Source organism: Sminthopsis crassicaudata, chromosome 3 (assembly GCF_048593235.1).
Source record: "Sminthopsis crassicaudata isolate SCR6 chromosome 3, ASM4859323v1, whole genome shotgun sequence".
Classification (NCBI taxonomy): Eukaryota; Metazoa; Chordata; class Mammalia; order Dasyuromorphia; family Dasyuridae; genus Sminthopsis; species Sminthopsis crassicaudata.
The window spans coordinates 211912002-211927833 of NC_133619.1; the positions used below are offsets into that span (position 1 = coordinate 211912002).

Below are 15832 nucleotides of genomic sequence, written 5' to 3' on the forward strand. Positions count from 1 at the left end.
GCAATATCACCAATAGTCGAAGCATAGATTTTAAAAATTCCTTCTATTTTAAGGACATTCTTCATTTGTCTTTTTTGGTCTTATAAATAACCTTTTGTTATATCATTAAAGTTCGTTTTCCTTCACTTTCCTCCAGATGTTTTCCATATAGCAATCAATATTTTTTAAAGAAAGAAAAGAAAAGAAATCAGTAAAACCAATCAATACATCTGAAAAGTCTGAAAATATATGCATTGTGCCACATAGGCCCATAGCTCTCCCACTTCTACAAAAGAATGTTATGTGGGTATTTCTTTTTGGGGAACATGCTTTTTCCTTGTAACTGCAGCATACATTTATGATTGTTTTGTGATTCATTTTTACATTGTTGTGATCATTTGTAATTTTTTCTTGGCTCTTCACTCTGCATCAGTTCATGTAAATCCTTCCATGCCTTCTTTGTTTTTGACATTTTCATTATGTCTTAGAGCAAAGTCATATTGCATTAACAGTCTTCATCAATCATCACTCAACATTTATTAAGTGATTACTATGTGCCAAGTTGTGTGCTAAGCATTTGGCATTTGAGAGGCAAAAGACAGCCCCTATCCCCTCAATCTGTGCAATACAATTTATTTAACTATTTCCCACTTGATGGGTAGTATCTTTTGTTTCCTATTCTTTGTTATCATAAAAAAATGTTAAATATTTTGGTGTTTGTGAGGATTTTCTTTTTTTTTTTTTTGCATAGATAATTTAAAAAAAATTTTTTATAATATCCCTTGTATTCATTTTTCCAAATTATCCCCCCCCCCTCCCTCTACTCCCTCCCCTTGATGACAGGTAATCCCATACATTTTACCTGTGTTACAATATAACCTAGACACAATATATGTGTGTAAATCCCATTTTCTTGTTGCACATTAAGTATTAGATTGTGAGGATTTTCTTAATGATTTCCTAGGGAATGTTCATAAAGATGTGCTTAATTTGTCTTTAAAAAGATCTTTGCATTAAAATGTTAGCATTCTGGCTATTGATTTTTCTTTAGGAATCTCTTTTTTTTGGAGTACGTACTTTTATAGTTATTGAAAATGAAACATCTTTTAACTTTGAACTTGCTTAAGTTAGATATTTAAGAATTACAATTCTGAAAGAATAAATACCATGATGGCATTTAGACAGAACATATGCTCTTTATATAATAGTAATAATAATAATATATAATAAGAATATTATATCAGGTTTCTCCTACTCTGCTTTTCTCATTCTAAATGTTTTTGTTCTTTCCTAGAAGAAGAAATAAATGTGATAGGATGATTGCATGCACTATGTGTGTGTGTGTGTGTGTGTGTGTGTGTGTGTGTGTGTGTGTGTGTTTGTGTCTGTGTAATGTTTGAACATCCGTGATGACACCACTGTAAAGAGAAAATTGAATATGCAAGGGACAGAAAGGATTAATATAGCTACTTCCAAAGGAATGAATAGGATCAAGAGTGCAGGTAGAAGGGTTAACAAGTAGGGGAGCCTATTTCTTCCATAGAATAGACAAAAAAGAAAGAATGGATAAAAATACAAAGAATTTTAGATGTAAGGAAGGAGAGGAATCGAGGGAATCACCAGCAGATGTCTTGATGATCTCCTTAAGGCAGGTCATTTGTTTAAGATGGGAATTTGGGGGGACTTGAAAGTTTGGCATCAGTTTTATACATCTGCTCAGTAAGCATTTTGCTACTTGTGTGATAAGACACTGCCTTAGTGGGGCTTACTGTCTAGTATAGATCTGTATAAAAATACTCCCAATATATTCTAATCACCATTGCTCAAATTTAAATAGCATTTTAAGGTTTGCAAAAGCTTTACAGATATGATATCTTTTGATCCTCAAAAGAACCCTGTCTGGTACATGCTATTACTCTACTCTGAAAATGGTGAATCAGTAGAGAAGTAGATAAAAGTGGTGGCTAGAAAATGGAAGATAATAGGAAGTAATCCATTCAAGATATCAAAGAGTTTCCTGTAGAATGTAATCTTTGAATTGGCTCTAGAAGGGGACAACTAGGTGGCACAGTGGATAGAGTACCAGCCCTGAATTCAGGAGAGTTCAAATTTGATCTCAGACACTTAACATTTCCTAGCTGTGTGACCGTGGGCAAGTCACTTAACCCCAGCCTCAGGGGGAAAAAAAACAATTGGCTCTAGAAGATTGGCAGTAGCAGAATCTTAGAAATTTCTAAGGACCTGATTTTATTGAGATCAACTTGCTTCTGGACAGAAACATCCTTTACAAAAATCTCTTAACAAATGGACAGCCTCTTTGAAGACTCCCTAGTTTTAGCGAGTTCAATACAAAGCAGAATGTTATTTATTTTGCTTTAGGATATGTCCAATTTTTAGGAAGTTTTTCCTTCCATAAATCTGAAAAATATATCTTTGTAATTTCTACCCATTGTGTTTTAGTTTTGTTCTCTGAGGGTGGAGCAGAATAAATCTAATCATTTAGACATGTAGAAATCTCTCACCCCTTTTAGATAAATCAAGCAAAGGCATGGTATAGTGTAAAGGGCTAGAACTGAGCAAATGCACTTGGATAATGGAGCATATGAGACTAATTGCCAATTGGACAATTCTCTATTAACATGTTTGAAGGATGACCCTCCCCAACTACTCTGTGCTGGCTGGATCGGTGGGTATGGACAAAGAAGGGGAAGTGACATGAGTGGATGGAGTAGAAGGAGGAGATTGATTCTCCTGGCGGTGGAGAGAGAGGAAGGAGGTGTGGAGATTGCTAGATCTAATCCCCTGACCAAGACCACAAAAGCCCAAGAATAAAGACTTTTGATTATCCTGACTCCGATTGATTCTGGAAAGACAGGGTATAGGAAATGACTTGCTCTGTACTCAGAACTTAGATTCAGATCTTATCTTCTAATACAGTGTTCATGTTCTAGGAAAAATTATTTAAATTCACTGCGCTTCAATTTCTTCATCTGTAAAGTGAAGTTACCCCTTTTAACATAATCAAACTTAGTTGAGTCCCCATAAATGCTATAGAGACCCAAGAAGAGAAGATTTCATCTTAGGTTTTCCTGAATCAAAGTTCAGTATTTTATCCATTATGCTATATATCCATTCCACTCACTTCTTGATAATTCAGTGTTATTTGTGTAAAAGACAAATACAATCAAGTCTATAGTAAAAGAAAAATAGTTTCTGAATGAAGGACCAAGGAGCCATGAGGTGTCAAGTGGTCAGGTGTCATGCACTTTTATTAGAGTATTGCTTTTATAACTTTTTTACTTTTTTTTTTTTTTTTTTTTTTTTTTTTTTTTTTAGCAGCTGTGAGATATCTTTTCCCCTTATTATTTGTTTTCAGATCAATTCCAGGTAGCCAAAATGTCTGATTGTATTGCATGTAATTTAATGTGGATTTTTTTTTTATTAAGATGCAGAAATAAAAATGATTGAAAATGCTTTCTAGCAATTTAAATTTTATCTTTTGTTTTGGTAGGAACCACCCAAACCAGCCCCAAATCTTTTAAAAACTGGAATGAAACTTGAAGCAATAGATAAAAAGAACCCATATTTGATCTGCCCAGCAACTGTTGGAGATGTTAAAGGAGATGACGTTTTTATTACATTTGATGGTTGGAGAGGAGCATTTGATTATTGGTGCAAATATGATTCTCGAGATATCTTCCCAGTTGGGTGGTGTGGCTTAACAGGAGATGCATTACAACCACCAGGGAAATAATGGTAAGCCAATTAGTAGTGGCATAAACCTCTGTTGTTTCGAAGTAGTGAGTCTTTTAAGATTTTCTCCTATTTAATGTCTGGGAGAGCCAGTATCAGATTGTATTTGCAACTAGACAAATGGTCAGCCCAGGTCTGAGCCTGGAATCCAGCTGGAGAGATGTGTAGAGCAGCGCAATGTATCAGGGGCTTTATGGAGTAGTACAGGCTACTGAGAATCTGAGGACAAGTCTGAGCACAGAGTCTAAGGTATCAGCTCAAACTAGAGGATATTAGCCTGTGTGTTGGATGAGGCTGACCAGATGATAGCTTTCACATATCTAAATTATTTTATTCAAGGTGCAGATGCAGTGATAGAATCGGTATTTAAAAGCCAGAAGTTGGTATCAAAAGGTCTCAGGCAGAAGGTAGAAAAGAATAGGATCCAAATGGGACTTATTAAGTCAAGTGAGGAACACATTTTGGACTGGGAAAGTGCAAAATGACACCTCAAGATCTAGGCCAAATGGGTAGGGCCACACAAAATCAAAACTAAGTAGCTGTGTTACTTGAGGCAAACCTCTGTATTTCTCTTGGCTTCAATTCCTTTATCTGGAAAGGATGTGGTTTAGATGAAATGATCTCTTAATATTTTTGTTTATTCATTTTGTTTTCTTCCACAAAGCCTACCAAAAGTGATCTCCCAGTAAATATTGATTGAATTGCATTTTGGAAACTTGTGTGGGTATTGTAAAGTAATTATTACTTGTTTAAATGTATGTGTATGTATTTATATACATTTATATCTACATAAGCATATTTAAATATAAAATTATGAGTTCATTCATATGTGAATATTTTGTTTTGGATTTGGAAAACAGATTCTGATATTGTTTATATCTTTTGAAGTAACTAATACTACTCAGTTCAGCAAATATTCTTGTTATATGCAAGGTATTGTTAGAGGCATTGTGAATACATCAAAACGAAACAATCCCTGCCCTAGAATGGTTTATATTATACTAGGAGGATATAATATATATAGATAAGTAAATACAAGGTAATTTGAATTAGAAGAAAGTACTAACAACTGGGGAACTGAGAAAAGTCTTTATGGAGGAGGGAGGTGGTGATTGAGGTGAGCCAAGAAGAAACCTTGGGATTCTGAGAGGTGAAGTGATGAGGGAATGTGTTCCACACATGAGACAAGGGAAAGGGATGTGGAAAAGGAGGGGGAAAGAGGACAACAATTTGTGTAAATGCATGGGAAAAAAGAGAATATAAACTTGATGGAATATTTACTATTGATTTGATAATTATATGGAATATGAATTGGAGAAAAGAGACTAGAAGCAGAGAACCTAATTAGGATATTTATAAACATAGTCCTACAGAGAGATGATACCATACTCTCAACTAAGGTATTGTTATGTGAATGGAAAGAATAAGTAGGGAGATAAGACATGTTGTGGAGGTGAAATTAACTCAGTTAAGAATCATGGATGACTTCAAGGTTGCAAATCTTTTTGACAGTCTAAATATCCCCAGCTATTTCAATAATCCTTTTAAGACAGAACCCATCACCTTCATGACTGCCTTCCTCTGGACATGAAGTGTCAAATAGGTATCTTACAAGTCTCATGTGACCCACAATAGTTCCCAAGTGTGACATGTAAATGCAATTAGGAAATTACATTAAAATGTAATTAGGAAATATTTAACAGAATAAGTAAAAATACAGTGAAGCATAAATGATTTAAGTCTGAGCTTTTCCAAGACATATGTGGCCTGTGAAGATCTTTATATATAATTTAGTGACCCCCATTTCCATTTGAATTTGACACTACTTCTCTAGACAACACTGCAGGTTTATCAGTATACCTCTTAAATCGTGCCTCCCCAAAATGAACAGTTTTCCATAAGAGCTCTGATAAGGATATGGTACAATACAACTATCTCTTTTCTTCTTGGTAGTAAATAATGAGACTATGGTAAGTAGTAATAGGTAAAGGAATTTTTGTTTCAGCAGACATAATTGTGAACCATAAGGAAAAAGTACACGTGAGCTCCTTCCTATAGAATAGGGAAAGAACCAATTCATTAGGATCTCTGTTCTCTAGTGCCTTTTGATGAAGCATGGCATGTATAAGTAGGGGAGTTCAGTGATATCAGTTTCAGTGTCTGGTCACTCTAGATGTAGAGGAGTTTGCAGTTGCAGAGAAATGTGGAGTTATGTCTTAATTTTTTTCATTAGTAAATAACTGGTATCTGGGGCTTATAGGATATGTTGAGCAGACACTTGGTGTGAGCAGTGATCTTTGATCTAATCTAAGTAAGCAAGCATTTATTATCAACTTACTCCCTATAAATGTTCGGGGGGACCAAAAAAAAAAAAAAAAGACAGTTTCTGTCCTTAAGGATTTAGAATTACCACATGTAACCAGATTAATGAATATATAGTTAGTTTAATAGGCAGCAAAACAACAACCAGGAGGATCAGGAAAGGCTCCACTTAGGAGATGGCATATGAATGAGGCTTTTATTGCAAGTCAGGAAGATCTAAGAGGCAAAGAGTATAAAGATTGAAAGCTTTTTTTCTTGGAACAAATCTTACTTGAGTCTTTCAAATTTGTTTCTCTTTTATGATATTGTCATATAAATTGTTTATGTGGTTCTGCTCAATTCATTGTAAATCAGTTCTTCATAGGTTTCTCTCATTTTTTGTAGCACTGTGGCATTTCATTTTCTTCATACACCATTACTCAATTGATAAGTACTTTCTTTAGTTTTCATTTCTTTGCCATCACCACAAAAAACCAAACCACAAATCTCTCTTTTAAATATTTCTGTAAAGAGAATATTATTAGGTCAAAGGGTTTGCATAATTTAGAGACTTAAGGCATGGTTTCAAGATGATTTTTTTCTATAGTGTACAATTATATTACTTTCCTGTCGAGTGAGCTCTTAGAACTACTGTGTACCTCCAAAATGAAATTTTAAAAAGACCTCTCATTTAAAGTCCTTTACAAGCTGATCCCTTGCTATATATATATATATATTTTTTTTTTTTTTAGTATGCTTACATTTTATTCCTCTCTATCCTTTCTATGATTCAGCCATGTTGACCTGCTTGAACTTCTCTGAACCAGACATCCCTTTCCCATCTCAATACTTTTGCACTGATTCTTCCCCCTCCCATAAGTAGATTGCTTTTCTCCCTTATATGTTTCTTAGCTTCCCTTAATTCTTTCAAAGACTCAGTGATTTGAAGTAAGTCTTTTCTGATATTCCCAGCTGCTGGTAACTTTTTCTTAGAAATTACTTTTTTAAAAAGTACTATATTTAATATTTTGTTTTTTTCTCCCAAACATATGTAAACCATTTAAAATGTTTGCTTCTTTAAATTATAAGTATCCCTCACACTCTGTCCCTTCTTTGAGATAGCAAGAAATTTAATAATAGGTTATATAGCTGCGGAGTCATAAAACATTTCCATGTGAAAGAAAAGATAGAATTGCTCTCTCCTTCCCAAAGAAGGAACAGTTGTAAAGGGCTGAAACTCTTGAGTTGATGCACTGAGGTTGGACAACCGAGCACTTAAGGCTAACTAAAGACTGGACAATACTCTATTAGCATATTCTTGAAAAATGGCCCTTCCCACTATTCTGTGCTGGTTCAATCTTTTGGTGAATACAGAGGGAAGGATTAGGGGGTGGAGTAAGACTAGCCAGGGTCACTTTTGGGCAGGAGACAAAGAGGAGAGGTAGCGGAGATCCTGTGTCCATTCCCTTCACTTCTACCCCTAAAGACAATGGACTTTTGCTTATCCTGACTCTGGCTGATTCTAAGGTATCCAGGGTGCTAACTTGGTCTTCACAAACAATAAAGAAAGTTTTTAAAAAATATATGCTTTGAAATGTATTCAGACTCCATCATTTTTTTCTTTTTGTTATAGATAGCATTTTTCATCCTAAATGTTTCGGAATTGTTTTGGTTCTTTGCCCATTGGACAGTATTACTCTTACTGTGGGCCATGTTTTCCACATTCTCATTACATCAATTCATGTAAATCTTTACAAGTTTTTCTAAAAGCCTCCTGCTTATCATTTCTTACAGTGTGATAGTATTCTATCATATACTACAGTTTAGCCATTCCCCAATTGATGGACATTACCTTAATTTCCAGTTTTTTGTCACTAAAAGAGATGAATTTACAAGCTGTACATTTTTATTTTTGACCTCTATGGGACACAGACCCAGTAGTGGTATTACTTGTAGCGAGCTGTCGTCTCTAGAAGCTGCCGGATTACTCTCTGGGAAGAGATCTGCTGTGTCTACTCAAATCTCTCCGACAGATTCTTCTTCCTGTAATGAACCGTTGTCTCCAGGCAGTTGCTGTTAACTCTTGTCCAAAGAAGTGACTTCCCTTCCTGCAGAGAGCCCCGTCAAGCCTGATGCAATTCAGAGTCCTCTTCTTTCTCTGAGAGTCCTCTCTTTTATTCTCCCAGAGAATGGGCGTGGGATAATGCAAGGGCTTCTGGGAAGAACCACCCCAGCCAATGAGCTTGCCCCCTCTATCAAGTCAACCTGAGTTCTCACCTTGTAATTGTCCAGAAAACCTGAATTCTCACCTTGTCACTGTCCAGACAACCCGAGTTCTCACTTAGTAATCCTAACATCTCCCCCTTTCTTTTGATTTAGAACATAGGACAGTCATGACCTTGAAACATAAATCCATCAATATGGGAAGTATTACAGATAATTACATAAATGACCTTGAAACATAAATCCATCAATATGGGAAGTATTACAGATAATTACATAAATTACATAAGCACATAGTAACATAGTAACGTAACACATGCTAGAAGTATATAACATAATCAAATAATCATAAATTGAAAATTTATAAATGTCCATAAGTCCATTGTCCATTATTCTCATCTTGTGTGAGGAAGTCCAATGATTCCTGCTGGTTTTTAAAGTTCTTTAACAGTCTTCTTATTATCCATGCTCTTTCAGTGTCAGATGTTTCTTAGATCTTCTCCTTTATTTTGAGGTTTTTCTCTTTTTCTGTCTCTCTCTGATGGACAAGGCGAATATGACTCGTTGGCACCCATCTGATTCCTTCTCCTGCTGAAGAAATACAAGCAAACCCTCTCTCCCAGGCAGTTAACCTATCTAATTTCCTTCTATTTACCACTTTCTAAATCTCTTCTCATCATCTGACAATTACATTGGAGTTGTTTGCACTGGGCACAGCCCTGTTGGTTTAAAAGGCCTGTATTCTCCCCAAGTGTAATCCATTTTTGCAATCTGATTGCCTTTTGACTCACTTATCAGGTAATCCCTTTCTGCCATGTGATTGCTTTTCTGCTGGTTGATTAAATCAGAGTCCTGGCCTTCTAAAGGCTCTTTGGGTGTAACATCAGCTGCCATCATGCCCCAAGTCTTTTTTGCCTGGGGCCCTGGACCTGGGCCCCTCATCCCATTTCCCTGAATTATTCTACACTCTGATGCCCAATGGAGTCCTCTGTTGCATTTTGGACATGGGGTTTTAGGTCTTCTTTCACCCTGTCTTCTCACTGTATCTCCATACCTACACTGAGCTCTTAGATGTCCAATTTTTCCACATTGAAAACATCGCCGAGTTTCTCTAGAAGGCCCTTGCCAGGAGGGACCCTGTCTTTCCACATTCATCATTGTCCGGGTATAAAAAGCATTTGTTCCCACTGTAGCACAGCGTCTTATGATCTCCTCTAAAGGAGCATCTTTGTCTAATCCCCATATAATTCTTTTGCAAATCTCGTTGGCATTTTCCTTAGCCAGATGTCTGGTCATTATTTCTGTAGCTGAATTTTCTCCAATAGTTCTTTTGACAGCAGTTTGCAAACGTCCCACAAAATCTGCAAAAGGTTCATTGGGACCTTGCTGTATTTTAGTGAAAGCCTCTCCACGATCTTTCTGTCCAGGAAGGACACCCCAAGCTTTTATTGCAGCCTTAGCAATTTGCTCATATATTGTCATGGTATAATTAATCTGTTCCGAATTCTCTCCATATTGACCTTCACCAGCTAAGTGCTCAAAAGTGAATTGTGTGTTAACTCCTATTTCCAAATTGCATCTGACTTGAATTTTACATAATTCATGAAATTCTGCAAGCCATAATAAATTTTCTCCAGGTTCCAGACATGTCCTTGCTATGGATTTCCAATCATTCGGGGTTAGGACTTCATAAGACAAACCATCTAGTAACATTTTGACATAAGCTGATGTAGCCCCATAAAGGGTACAACCTTTTTTCAAATCCTTAATTGTATTCAAATCTAAAGGTGCATATCTTCTCCTTTTTTTACCTACAGAGTCAGTATTTTCAATCACAGGATATGCATGTATAAAATCACTTATATCCTGTCCTTCTCTCTTAGCTTTAACCAATGCTTTTTCTAATCTTGTCATAGGCTTAGGCTTCTTCACAGGCAATTCTGTTTGTGTTTCTGCCTCTTCCCCTCTTTCTTCCTCCATCTCTGAAGGTGGGGTTGATGTGGGCCTGTCAATAATCTGTTCTCTAGGCAGGGTTGAAGCTTCTTCAAGAGAATCATACCATAATTCCTCATTTAAATCCTCTTGGTCTAGGGAAAGATCTTGATCTTTCCTTTTTTCCTCACACTTCCTCCTCTGTTCATTTTTAGAACTTTTCCTTCTCCTACAACTTGCTTGATAGTTTAAGGCTAATTGAACTATGTTGTAGATATAAAATACTTCTGCAGAAATTGAACGAGGCCCATTTTTTGCTTGAAATTCTTTCATTTCGTATCCCACTAGCTTCCATTTATCTACATCTATCTTTTCTTCCTCTAAGAACCAAGGGGATGTGCGTCTTAATGCAGCCAAGAGTTTAGCAATCTGTACCCAGGTTACAAGTAAACTCTGCTCCTCAATTATCTTGATTATACTCTCTATAGTACCACTCCTGAATGGAGCTGAGGTTGCGTCTGGGGCTGAGGTTGAGTTGGCTGAGGTCCAGGAATTGAATATAGCTAACATCTGCCCCATTTCAGCTATAAGAGATTCCTGGTTTAGCCCTTAACAAATTAAGTTCCTTATTTATCTATTAGCACGCTCACTTAATCTTTAACAAAGTTTCCTCGTTACTCACGGTTCTGGGTCAGAGAGACTGAGATCTAGATCGGAAGCTTTTCCACTGGAATCAGGACTGTGTCTGTCCCTGTTCGGGCGCCAATTTGCAAAGGTCTGGTCTAGCTCCTCTTGTCAGAAATAAGCAAAAATCCTTGCCCCACGTGTGGACGCCAATTGTAGCGAGCTGTCGTCTCTAGAAGCTGCCGGATTACTCTCTGGGAAGAGATCTGCTGTGTCTACTAATCAAATCTCTCCGACAGATTCTTCTTCCTGTAATGAACCGTTGTCTCCAGGCAGTTGCTGTTAACTCTTGTCCAAAGAAGTGACTTCCCTTCCTGCAGAGAGCCCCGTCAAGCCTGATGCAATTCAGAGTCCTCTTCTTTCTCTGAGAGTCCTCTCTTTTATTCTCCCAGAGAATGGGCGTGGGATAATGCAAGGGCTTCTGGGAAGAACCACCCCAGCCAATGAGCTTGCCCCCTCTATCAAGTCAACCTGAGTTCTCACCTTGTAATTGTCCAGAAAACCTGAATTCTCACCTTGTCACTGTCCAGACAACCCGAGTTCTCACTTAGTAATCCTAACAATTACTGAATCAAAAGAATGCATGGTGTTATAGCCCTTTGGTTATAGTTCCAAATTACAGAATGGTTGAATCAGTTCCCAACTCCACTAACACTGCACTAGTGTTTTAATTTTTCCACATTCCCTATAGTATTTATTTTCCTCTCATATTAGTGTGAATTTCACAGTTGTTATAATTTCCATTTCTATTATCAGTAATTTAGAGCATTTTTAAATGATTATAAATAGCTTTGAAACTTCATCTGAAATCTGCCTATGCATATCCTAAAGCCACTTATCAATTGAAGAATGATTCTTATTTTTATAAATTTGACTCTTTATATATTTGAGAAATAAAGTCTTTATCAGAGAAACTTGTTATAAATTTTTTTTTTCAGTTATGATTACTGAATCTTTTCATCTTATTTTTCCTTTTCCTTTTGAGAAAAGAAAGGAAAACTCTAGGGAAATAAAATAAATGTTCATTGTTGTTTGAAAAACAGTGTTTTTGTTCATATGAGGTAAGAGCTATATCTTGTAAAATACATGAAAGATAAGTTTTAACACATTTAAATGAGATCCCACATATAGAGAAAGTTCCCATTTGTAAGAAGAGCTTCTAAATTTAGAGTAGGGGGTTGCATATACAAAAGAAACTTGGCAAGGGAAGCATCTGGAAAATGTTTGCATATAAAAAGCATTACAAATGTAAAATAATAATAATAATATTGTCCACAGTTATAGATTTAGCATAAATGCTTTTAGTAGAGCTGAAATATGATGATGATTTTATGTTTTCTTTATCCTATGAGCCTCTGATACTCCCTTCTCCCTCAAGCTTCTGCCCCCAATTGCTATGATTAATCAGGCCAGCCAGTATAGGAGCAGTTTGGCCTTCTAGGGTGAGGAACAGATTAGGCTTCTTTTTTACTCCTTATGCCTTCCCTCTTTTGGAGGGAAAAAAGAAACAAGAAATGAGTAGCTTGGATGTTTAAACAGAGAACAGTTCCTTCATCCAAGCAAAAGTCCTTGGTCTTTAGGGATAGAAGTGAAGGGAATAGACACAGGATCTCCGTGACCTCTTATCTTCATCTGCCATCCAAAAGTGACCCTGACTAGTCTTACTCCATCTCCTAATCCTTCCCACAATTCTCTGTATACACCAAAAGATTGAACCAGCACAGAATAGTGGGAAGGGCCATTTTCCAAGCATATGCTAATAGAATATTGTCCAGGGTTATAGGAAAATGAGGATATCAGGCGCCCAGTGTAAGAGGTTTCACCGTCTGTATCAGTATGACTCAGTTGCTTCTTGTTTTCACCATATCAGTTCTCCCTATCAGTTCATGGAAATCTGTAGCTGTCATTGTCATGTCTATTAACAACAAACCATTAGACTCTTGAAGATCAGAGACAAAATCCCCAAGGAACAGGATGCATCATTCAGATCCCAGACCAATACTTGTACCTCTTCTCATACTTTTTCCTAGTATCCTAAATGATGAGTTCAGCTACATGAGACTTCTGGACTTTAGGTAAAAACCTGTTTAGTTGCCATGTATTATAACCAAAAGGTACTATGTAAAATCACTTGACTGGGAATCAGATCATTCAGTTCTCTCAGAAACAAGGGAAAGAAGGGAGACTTGATCTGAGTCTAAAACACCTCGTGATTAGGTTCTTAGGGACCTGTTTAAAACTCATACTCAATGGCAGTTTCTTTTCCTCATGATAACAAGGTGGTAGGTGATGATACATGGTCAGATTATGTGTAAGAATCAATCATTGAGCCTGGAGAGGCGTTGCATTAGTCTGATATCTAAATCAGTGGTCTTGGGTGTCTGGTCTAGCAGTGGAAGTTCTTCCCATTCCTAGTTTAGTAGTGATTTTGTTCTAGTGTTGTAAGTGAATCAGGGCAAAGTAAAAGTTGATTCCAAGACTATTAGGATTTGGGAGACTCTAAACCCAATCCATAAGTAGAGCCTGAGATAAGACTCCTCTGCTGGTAGCCTTGATGATAGTGTCAGAGCCTGTTGGTTGATCTGTTCTGGGCAGTCATTAAAAATGTAAATAACATAACAATTTTTTCCTAAGCCTAGTTTAGATAAAATTGAAATCAAAGAGGGGCAGTTAGGTAAAGCAGTGGATAGAGCACCAGCCCTGAAGTCTGGAAGAGCTGAGTTCAAATTTGGCCTCAGACACTACATCCTAGCTGTTGTGTGACCCCGGGCAAGTCACTTAACCCCAATTACCTCAGCAAAAAAAAAGAAAGAAAGAAAAAAGAAAAGAAAAGAAACAAATCAGGGAGCTACTAGCAAAAATCTGGAGACCTCGAAGTCATTGAAAATCTTTACTTTTGAACTGAAACTGACAAGCCCTTTTTGAGTTTGAGAGCATGACTCCAAGATTGATTTTATTAAAACACACATACACATATGCACACACACAAACACTAGTATCTATTATATCTGAAGAAAAAAATCTAATTTCTGCAGTATTTGACAGAAACATGTCCCATCCTGTTTTCTTCCCTCTACTCCCATCTCTCTCAACTTCCCAGGGTATAGTCCCTTATAATAAAGAATAAAGAGGTGAGGAACACTGTTCAGCAAAACTAATAGACACTGAAAACAACGACTACATATCTTGTTCTATATGTATTGTCTCCTACCTTTGGAAAGACTTCTGTTCTCTCAGATAATTGCTTTTATCTTACAGTCCAATAAATTAGTTCCATTAAATTAGCATATTACAACTTATTTAATTATTCTCCAATTGATAAGCTTCTACTTTGTTTCAAGATGTATGTTTAGTAAGCTTAAACACAATGCTTAGCATATTAGTTGCTTAATAATGCTTATTGACCCTATATGAAAAATTGTTAAAATTTTTAAAATAGTCATAGCCTTCAAGTGATATGGGATGGAAGTTTTCAAAATATAAAGACTTAGTGGGAAAAATTAAAACCATACAGCAACATAATGAAATATATATTATTCCAGTTGTCATGTTTTCTGTCAGAATGTCCCTAAGATGCTTGTAGTGAATTTATAGAAGATGTATTTATATTCCAATATTTTATTCAGCTATATACAGCACTCATTTTATCTACTACGTAAGTAATTCATGAAAGAATGATTTTTGTGCTTGTGTGTGTATAAAAAAATGACAGAAAATAATGACCATTTCTGTCAGAATCCCATCATTATCAGACATTGTCAAGGCAGAAATGACTTTATAAAGCTTTTTGTATTTATTTTGTACATAACTTGTCATTTTCCTAGTTAGAAGTAAGTTCCTTGAGAGTGGAAATTGTTTCATTTGCATTTTTATCTTCCTTATCTAACAATGCCTAGCACACAGTAGGAGCTTAATAAATGCTTTTTAATCAGATGGCTGACAAACTGGATTAGAAAGATGAACTGAAAACAGGGATTAGAAATAAAGATGTGGAGATTTTGAGTAGGAGAGGTCATGAAATCTGTCTAAAGATATACTTGAAGAATCGTTACGTGAAACAGGTTGCCTCATCCCAAAAGTGTAGAATTAGGATCAATTGGAAGAAATTAGAGACAGATTTCAGCTTCTTGTAATAAAAAAAAACTTTCTAACAATTAAGAGCTCTCTCAAGGTGATGTGGATTTTTGTATGGAGGAGAGCTTCCCTTCTGTAGAAGCCTAAAAATTAAACCCTAAAGAGATTAGCTTCACTTCATTCTAAGTCCTCCAGAGAATCCATATGACCACTTGTTAGGGCTCCTGTAGGATTCCCATTTAATTATAAGATAGAATAGCTCTTACTTTTGAGCTCCTTTTAGCTCTGAAGTTCTGTGTTTCTGTGGTTCTAGACATATGGACTGAATTAACTGTGCTCCACTAGGATTCTTGTATTTGGATTCTTAAACTTCTTTTATTTTCAATATTATTAACTTTGTAATTGGGTTCCTTTGTAAACCATATGTATTTTAAAACATTATTCTAAGAAGAGATTTTATAGGCTTCACCAGTCTGACTGCCTAAAGATTCCACCCATAGTACAAAAAAGGTTGGATATTTTAATTTAAAGGCTTTTCCAGTCCCTCTGATGGAGAGATTGGGGTATGTAGGGTAAAGTCTCAGTTTATCAACCTGCTCTTCATTTGACCTGTGGAGAGGGTATTGAAACCCCAGGCTGCTTTGACTTGCAAAACATAGGCTCCCTGGTGTGTTAGATTGACATCTTCAGATCCTTCCTCGTTTGGTGTGGCACTTTGTCAGCTTGAGCTGGTGTTCTTTATCAAACTCTTAACTTTCCATCAACCTCTTTCCTACTTTAAAAATATTACCTTTTTCCCCCTTTAGAAAAAAGAATTTGAGAGTCCAACATAGACTCGATTATAGAGTTCTTTTTTAAATGTAAAAAAAATTTCAAAGTAAATAGG

The 15832-nt window shown here is 36.3% G+C and overlaps 1 protein-coding gene across 1 annotated transcript in view; it reads left to right on the top strand.

Annotated features, from left to right (window-relative positions):
• Positions 1-15832, top strand: part of SCML2 (Scm polycomb group protein like 2) — a 137814-nt gene that overhangs the window by 54762 nt on the left and 67220 nt on the right. The window contains exon 7 of the mRNA XM_074299888.1: positions 3491-3729. Within this exon, the coding sequence (XP_074155989.1) occupies positions 3491-3729 (239 nt within the window). The remainder of the gene's footprint in view (positions 1-3490; positions 3730-15832) is intronic.